Source organism: Triticum urartu, chromosome 5A, assembly GCF_056163025.1.
Source record: "Triticum urartu cultivar PI428250 chromosome 5A, HENAU_Tu73, whole genome shotgun sequence".
Classification (NCBI taxonomy): domain Eukaryota; kingdom Viridiplantae; phylum Streptophyta; class Magnoliopsida; order Poales; family Poaceae; genus Triticum; species Triticum urartu.
Genome location: NC_141877.1, coordinates 597,994,682 through 598,003,323, shown reverse-complemented (window position 1 = coordinate 598,003,323; position 8,642 = coordinate 597,994,682). Strand labels below are relative to the sequence as shown.

At 47.1% G+C, this 8,642-nt stretch overlaps 2 protein-coding genes across 2 annotated transcripts; one reads left to right on the top strand and one right to left on the bottom strand.

Moving 5' to 3' along the window:
• Positions 1-1,355, top strand: LOC125509645 (GDSL esterase/lipase At5g03610-like). The gene is made up of 3 exons (XM_048674661.2): positions 1-58; positions 190-474; positions 559-1,355. The coding sequence occupies exons 1-3, from the start codon at positions 1-3 to the stop codon at positions 1,353-1,355; spliced, it is 1,140 nt and encodes a 379-aa protein (XP_048530618.1).
• Positions 1,356-2,401: 1,046 nt separating this feature from the next.
• LOC125506134 (BTB/POZ and MATH domain-containing protein 2-like) lies at positions 2,402-3,511 on the bottom strand. Its single transcript, XM_048670999.2, has one exon. The coding sequence runs from the start codon at positions 3,509-3,511 to the stop codon at positions 2,402-2,404; it is 1,110 nt and encodes a 369-aa protein (XP_048526956.2).
• Positions 3,512-8,642: the final 5,131 nt, after the last annotated feature.

Genomic DNA, 8,642 nt, shown 5'->3' with positions numbered 1-8,642 from the left:
ATGAATCTCCCGGCGATCCCTCCGCTCGCCTGCGCCCTCCTCCTCCTCCATCTCAATGGTACGTGCGCACTTGCTAGATTGTTCATTAGCACACTTGATTCTTATTAGTTTCTACACATTCTAATTGTATGTTGGTAGCTGCTCATGTTACGTTTTGCTGCATAAATTGATCGATCTGCGTGCGTGCAGTTTCTCCCGTGGAGTCGTCCCCGCCGCAGGGGCTTGGGAAGGGGCGCCACCCGCCCGGAAAGGGGAACCACCACGGCCATAACGGGCACAGCGGCGACGACGGGCACCAGCACGACCACTCCGACGACTACAATGGCTACAGCTTCTACGTCTTCGGCGACTCCTTCGCCGACAACGGCAACCTCGTCAAGATGAACCCTAGATCCCAGCTGAATCGCCAGTGGCGCTATCCCTATGGCTTATCCGGCCGCTTCTCCAACAGCTTGGTTCAGTCCGACTTTATCGGTACGTGCGTCGTCCCCTTGCTAAATCTTCCTTCGCCGACTTGATTGATGGACCGACGTGTCATTCTATTGAACCACTTTGCAGCCTACATGCTAGGGCAGAAAAAGTCCCCTCCGGCGCACAGGCTCACGCGCAAGGTCGGCCGGGCAGGCTTGAACTTCGCCGCCGGCGGCTCCGGCGTGTTCGACGTGCCGGGCACCCAGACGCTCGCCAGGCAGATCCACACCTTCCACAAGCTCGTCAAGGACGGGGACATCGACCAGGACCGCCTGGCATCAAAATCCGTCGCGCTCGTCGCCGTCTCCGGCAACGACTACGCTGCCCTTCCCGCCGACACCAAGAGCTTCGCCGAGGTGGAGGATTTCGCCAGGAAGGTGGTGGAGGAGATCGCGTTCAACGTGCGGCGCCTGCAGGACATTGGCGTCCAGAAGGTGCTCGTCAACAACCTCCACCCTTTCGGCTGCTCGCCGTCCGAGACCAGGGCCTTCAACCACACGCGCTGCAACGAGAGGCGCAACCTGGCCGCCACGCTCCACAACCACCACCTCGCCAACGAGCTGGCCGGCATGGAGGACGTGCTCGTAGTCGACCTCAACGCCGCCTTCAGCAACGTCGTCCGGCACTACAACGACGAAGACGGGGGCGGCGACATCATTCCCAATCTCTTCAGGGAGAAGCTGGCGCCGTGCTGCGAGAGCACAGACCCCAAGGGGTACTGCGGGCAGGTCGACACGGAGAAGCTGGAGCCCCTCTACAAAGTGTGCGACAACCCCAACTATTTCTTCTTCTGGGACGAGATGAACCCCACCATGGTTGGGTGGCAGGCCGTCATGGGCCCGCTCGACTACCCCATCAGGAAGTTCTTAGGGCTCATTAGGTAGATGATGCATCCACGTACGTGTGCATGTATACCATGCTGTGCTCCACCTTGAACTATACTACGCTCTTATATCATAGGATGTTAGAGCATCTCCAACGGCCGCATAAAAATTCCGCACCCAATAAACGTTATAGCGTGCCACTGTAGCACTTTTAATGCGCCGGTACCAACTTTGCTTTGACAGCGCTCAAAAATGCGCGCCTAAAAAACAGATAGTGCAAATTGTGAAGCGCGTGCAATCCGGCACCCAAAATATGTTACGCGCGATCGCGTTTTTCAGGGCACGCCCAAAAACTTTTAGCGCTATAGCTTCTGTGGAGCTGCCCGGCGCCCAAAAAAATAAACTTTTAATGCGCGGAGCTCTTTTTGGGCGCCTGTTGAAGATGCTCTTAGGAGTATATCTTAGCGCTCCTAGGCAAAAATCTGATATATGGAACCTATTTAATGAGAAGGAGAGGGAGCTATCATATCCTTTGCCAGAGGGACGCATTCTGCAGTTGTTTCTACTATAGTTTTGAAATATTTGACTGTTGTGTTCTAAAACCGAATATCTCAAGCTGTCTTGTCATGGACAAATTCTACAACAAAAAACTAACTGGGTTCGTTTGTGTGCAGCTATTATTAGTTGGAACAAAAGCCCCGGGTAATGAAGCTTCCATTTTTCTTAAAAAAATTCAGAAGCGTCTGGACCATATATGCAAATCTTGGAACACGAATGATACTAATTCAATATCCAGCTGAACGTAACTATGTGTGTTTCGCATGAAGTAACTTCTCAGTAATCAAACTAACACACAAAGTAAGGTGGATGGGCAGCCATGCCAGGTTGATGGGCAAACAGCGGATAATCAAATAATACTATCTTTCTCCCGCAAGAAAAAATATGCCATTCTACTTGCATGAACATATTGGATGATTGATACTAACATTTTTGGTCTGTAACATGCATGCAATAATGATGCAACCATACATGGAGAAGTAGCATAAACATTAGTACTAAAATATTGGATGACCACATGCATGATAACAGTACCAAACACACTAGCACTAAATTGACATGATAATATCCTTTGCTGCGTTCCATTCAGCCGGGAGTATTCTAGCTATGATCTCCTTGAGAACAGACGGGCAGCTAGATTTGAGATGCTCATAACCGTTGCTTGACATCATCGCCTCCAAATTGGATGGTGAAGCAAGGAACTGCAAACAAGCTTCTTTCAGACGATGGAAACCATGCTGCTCAGCTATAGCCAAACTGGTTGCCACCATGTTTGAATCAATATGACAACACAGTTTCTCCTCACAAATCTGCTTCAGGCTGCCGATGTTGTACCTATCAGCCGCTACGAGTAGATGACTGGCCATCGCCACATCAATCACAGGAGAAACTTTGTTGGTGTATATGAAATGGAGCAAGGCCTTGAACACGTCAGGGTCCATGTCATAGATTTTGATAGCACTACTGGAACTCTCCTCCATGCCGCCGTGGAGCTCCGCCTTGAAGACAGATGACCGAGCGACGAGGACACACCTATGAGCGGGGAATTCCTCCCCGCCTACTTGAAATGTTAGGTCTGCTGCATCTTTGCTCTCGAGGAGATCACCGAGATGCTTGTGCAAGTCGTCTGGAGAAGCCCTTGTTTCTTCTTCACCGAGGATCTCCGTCATGATGGTGACATCACATCTTATGGTCAGACAATCATCTTTGAGATGCTCCGATCTTTCCAGCTTAGCTTTCTTCATCAGGTTATGGTTGCCCCAGTTTGGAGCTTTCCTCGAGAATGTATGTGTGCCATGGTTACGGGTGTACGAAGGCACCGGTTCTCCGTTCTCGTCTAGTAGACTGAACGTGAAATTCGCCTTCACACCTTCGGCATGGGCGGATCGAAGATGTAGAAAAATAGATATGTAATCAGGACAAAGCTCGCTACCATTTGGGTAGTAGGTCACGGCCCAGTTGTGGCCTCCAACACTGAAAGGTGGAGAAGTCAGGTACTCGTCGTTCTTGAGTAGCGTCCTGGCTCTTGAGTATCCATCTACCTTGAGAATGCATGACCGTGTATATGACCTCTGCACAGATTCATCAGCTACCATGGCAACAGAAATATTGCAATGCTTCGCCATTCTTGGAGCAAGATGGAAGACAAGCTTCTGCATGTAGATAGAGAGCACAGGGACGTGCACAAAAAGCCGAGACTTGATTGATTCTTGCCGCCGGGCCGAACACAACGTATGCACGCGAAACACTCGAATGATCGATTGGTGCTTCTTTTGCTTTATTGATTTGATTATGTAATAACTCAAAATCAACTGGCGGGATATGTCTTACAAGTGCTGGTGTATACATGTATATAAAGGCCTAGGGTAGCTACCGAGAGCAAATAGTAATCTGCGACTAACTGTACTACGTACTACTGTACTAATCATACTCGGTATGGAATACTGGTGTACACATGCACGTTCCGGTTCCGTGCAAGTTTGTGCCTCTCTTTTTTTTTTTACGATGGAAGCCAGGGCGTGCGCCTATGTCTGCAACAAATAACCAACTACTGTACCCTTCAAAAAAAAAAGATAACCAACTACTGTAACTTTAGCCAAATTCGAGGTAGCTCGACCACGACCAGGGAAAAAAAATATGTGCATGTACGTACTCGAACAGAAAGGGCAGATATGGTTTGCGGGGAGCCAAGTAATGAAATTCAGGAGCACTGGAAAACCAACGATAGTGCATCTTGACTGTTTGGGGTGGGCAGAACGACCGGCAAGGGGAGCATTGGAAGACCAATGACTGTGCTACTATAATCCAGCTGAACGTAATTACCTGTCCCAAAGAAAATGTAATGACCTGTCCCACAGAAGAAGAAAAATGTAATTACCTCCCTTCGCTGCCATGCCGCCCGTGGTCGCAACATTGTTGACCATGGTTTGCAGCATGTCCAGTCGGCTCTGGTGAAAACCGGCCATGGCCATAGCATCCCCGCAAGCCAGTTTAGGCTTCTTCAGGCCATGGTTCAAGCTTTTTTCCGTCGGTTGAAACTTCCCCCCGGTCGCACAAACTGGTGGTCCCTAACTTTTGTCGTCGCCGTTAGGAGCTTTCTCAGTCGCCAGTTGCAACTTTTGTTGCTGCCGTCTTGAACAAAATCGACGCGACACGCACCATCCTCGCGCCCGTCGCAAGAAATGGTCGTGCTGGTTCCAACTTTTTTCCTGTTCTAGCAACCTCCGTCGTCGGTTCCAGCCACCCTAGACGCCATTTGCAGAAACCACGGTTGCCGGACCTAGCATCTCGGCCGGCTGCTCCCAGTTCCGTGTCGCCGTTGTCCTCCTTGCAAAGACGCCACCTCCCGCTCGTAGGGTGGGCATGGGAGGGAGGAACTGGCTACATAGATCTCACCCCTAGATCAGGCTTACAGCGTCTCTCTGGCCTTACATGCCGACGACCCTGATAGGGGAAAGGAAATGGTGGGAGTATGACTCGACGGAGAAGAAGATGAGGAGATGTTGTTGAAGAGCATCGCGAGGTGAGGCGGCCAATGGTTACGCGGAGGAGAAAGAGATGAGAAGATGCAGTGGAGAAGAAAAAAAGGGGACGAGAAAGGTTGGGAAAAGATAAAGTAGGCTCATTGGCCACGTGTCATAATGGGAGATGGTGGGGCTACCCACGGCGTGACCGGCGCAAGCTAACAAAATATATTAGTAATAACTAGTCAAATAGTTGAGGATTCGCTTAAAAATTGGTTGATGATTATATGCTTTTTGTTTCTTAGTGCTTTATAAATTGAATTACAACACAAGATCACAAGGTCCAAATACACGGCATCCATACTTCACATTCAGTTTTTCAGTGAGTGTAACATCCCAAATTTTTAATTTGGATGTTATACATAGGTCATCACATACATATCATATTTTATTTGCATTTTGTTGCGATCCTAGAAATCCTAAGAAACTCAAGGACCCACGGAGAGAGTTGGGGATTCCATTTATTTTCATACTTGATTTTTTTTTCAAATTTGAAAAGAGGATCATTTTTTGTTTTAATATTTTTTCTCTCTGAAATATTTCCTATATTAAAATAAAAGAGATGAGATAATATGACTTCTCCAAATGAGAGGGGAATATTGGAGGAAAGATTTTAAAATCAAATAAATATTTTATTTGGATTTTATTTGAGATTTTATTTGAATTAGAAAAAAATATGCATTTCTCAAAATTGCATTTTAGGCCGGAAAAATGTTCACTTTGTTATAAATATTTTATTTAGACGGTGAAAATTGTTTTTGACATTTTTTTAGAATTTTTTTATATTTATTTAGGATTTTCTTCGGCAGAATTTATTTTAAAAAAAATCCCAGACCGACTGCGCCGAAGCCCAGCCGGCCCATTCCCGTTGCCCCGCCGTCTTCCCCGCGGACTCCCTCTACCGCATGGACGCCGAGTCCTGCTTGGCCACGCTGCCCGCTGCCTTGCCCCTCCCCCAAGCCTCCTTGCCATGCCCTCTTATAAGCCGCCGCCGCCCCCGCCGCCTCCCCCCACATCGCCAGCCGCCGTCGCCGCCCGAAGCAGCAGCAGCCAGCGCCGCCGCCGCAGCTCCACTGCCGCGCCGTCGTCCCGTGCCGACGTCGCCGTCCGCTGACCCCGCCCGACGCCCCGCCTTGCCGTTGCCGCGCCGGAGCCGCCGCCCGCCGTCGTTCGGATCCGCCGCCGACGCCAGTTCTTTTGTCTGGTTTTTCGGTTTATTTTTGATAAACCCTAGATCTAATTAGGTTTTTATTTTAGATCGGTTTTCTTGGTTTTCTTCGGTTCATACCTATTCTGCGAACGTTTGTTCATTTAGTTCTTATAACGAGCAACTTCGTTCATCTGTCACTGTTAGCGGACGTCCGTCCGATAGATTTTTCCTTTTCTGTTTTTTTTCGGCCAGGGACCTATCCGTAATTATTTTTTATTGCAGATTAGCCCCTGATTCTCAAACCCTAACAGCTTTTCAACCGTTTGTCCAAATCCAATGAAACCAACGCCAAAATCTTCGTCTCAAACCCCTCTTTCTAGTTAACCAACTTGAACATGGTTTTGACAATTTAAAATTTGGTTGTAAGCAGATTTGAATTCGAAATTCTTTTGATCGTAGTTTGAGTTTCGTAGCTCCAATTTGAGCGATTCTTTTTGCAAATTGAAGCTCTTCAGTTGAACTTTCAATTTGGACTTTCTCATCTGACTTTTACCCTTGCATCTATGCTTGAGTGCTTATGTATGCTATTATTTGTCTGCAATAGAGTTTTCGGAGTGCGAAGCATGCTACTACGAGTCTCTAGGGTTTGCAGATCGTTAGCAAGGCAAGTAACACTTTGATCATATCCTTTTATTACCCAGTTTTATGCATTAGTTCAAACCCTCAAACATTGCATGGTTAGGACTTGATAACATGTGGGTATCGAGAAGTAGTAGTTGAGGTAGTACCTATTGCCCTTTTATTTCAAACCCTGGGAGTTACTTTTACGTATTCTTATACTGCTATGCTATGCTCGTAGACGTGGTTTGGTTTGAGTGATGCATGACAGTTGTGAGAATTATTAGGAACTAAGGGTTTATTTAAGGTGGCTACTTTAACACACATCTGGGTGGGTTGTTTGTGGGCACCTGGGGAAAACCAGTGCTGTCCAAGGAGATCCCGGGGAATCCGTGTGGTCATCCTATGGTCCGCCACCCAGGCTCAAAGGGATCATATTGTTATTCATGCTGGAAACTTCCGTGTGCAGCCACAAGCCATTATGGGCTCTGGCATAGTTGATTATGTTGTGTGACCTCTTTCAATGGTAAACTAGCAGATGTAGGGGATGTAGGTGGTACAGTTTACCCGTCGAAAGGGCTAATGCTTCTGAAAGACTGTGTCTCGGTCATCCGTTTCTCAAACATCATGTAGTGTGAGAAATCAACGGAGGAGATCGAGTCTTGAGGGGAAAAGTGTGCAAACCTCTGCAGAGTGTACAAACTAATCATGATTAGCCGTGTCCCCGGTTATGGACATCTTGAGTATCTGGTGCTTGAATTATTATGTTGACCTCATCACTTTACTTAAATAACTTGCTGGGTTAATGATTACTTTAATTGGGATTGAGATGGTGTTACCATTCTCAATGTTTATCAGCTACCATGCTAGTTAAACAAAATATATTCCTTTGTTGTAGGAAAAAATTGGCTTTTCGCAAAAACATGAAAAACGTAGAGCCTCCACCAGCCATATATGCATGTAGTTATAGCTGTTTCATGTTCATTGCTCTACAGTGTTATTTTGCCAGCATATTTCATGTGCTGACCCATTTTTGGGTTGCAACGTATTATGTTGCTGATTTTTTAGACGAGGAGTAAGGTGCGCTAGGTCGTTGTCGTGCACTCAGCTATGCCGTTGGAGTTGATGGACTCACTTTACCTTCGAAGCCTTCCGATGTTATCTTATTTAGTTGGCCTTAAGTCATATTATTGTAATAAGTTCTCTTTTGAGACTATCGATGTATTAAGTGTGTGATTGAAACTCTGTTATAAATCCTTCAAGTACTATGTGTGCCAGCATTACCGATCCAGGGATGACACTTATGCATAGAGATTTGACCGTTTGAGGTCGGATCGCTACAAGATGGTATCAGAGCACATGCTGATTATAGGACGTGACCACTAAGATAAGCAGGACGTGACCACTAAGATAAGCCATATATATGTCACTCTTCTCTACTCATTTTCGACCCCTCTCCATTTTCCACTCTATAGATGGCAGACCCAAGGAACAAGTTTGTTCAACCGGATGAAGACACCCCTTTTGGACGACACTTGAAGGAAGTCACTAGGTACCTGAACATCGGAATACCAAGCTTCACCGGGACCTACACTGCCACTTTACCAGAAGAGGAGCGTTGGATGATTCGATTTCATGTTCCAGGAAGGACATTCACGCCAGTAACTGAGCCCATAGAGTTTTCCTTTGATGCACCAATCTGGAGTCTAGGAAAGAGCATGGCAGCCCACATCGCCATGGGACGCATCGGCGAAGTTTATCACAAGAATCTTAAGGACACCATCTACCAGATATGTGGGCGCCGAGATGAGCAATGGGAGATGATCAACACCAGGAGGGACAGGTCCATTGCAGCCTTCATCCAGGAGTTAAACCAGCACATTCGTCGCTAGGAGAACCAAATGTGCGCAAGTATGATAGATCTAAAGAAGGTGATGACCAGGAACATGGAGCTTGCAGGGGAACTCAAGTCTACACATGACGGATACGAGGAGGAAA

What these genes read in the sequence shown, in the direction of transcription:
- LOC125509645 (XM_048674661.2), top strand. Translation starts at nt 1, where the DNA reads ATGAATCTCCCGGCGATCCCTCCGCTCGCCTGCGCCCTCCTCCTCCTC. An exon ending in CCTCCTCCTCCATCTCAATG is followed by an intron (nt 59 to 189) that starts GTACGTGCGCAC and finishes GCGTGCGTGCAG; the next exon opens with TTTCTCCCGTGGAGTCGTCC. An exon ending in GGTTCAGTCCGACTTTATCG is followed by an intron (nt 475 to 558) that starts GTACGTGCGTCG and finishes ACCACTTTGCAG; the next exon opens with CCTACATGCTAGGGCAGAAA.
- LOC125506134 (XM_048670999.2), bottom strand. Translation starts at nt 3,511, where the DNA reads ATGCAGAAGCTTGTCTTCCATCTTGCTCCAAGAATGGCGAAGCATTGC.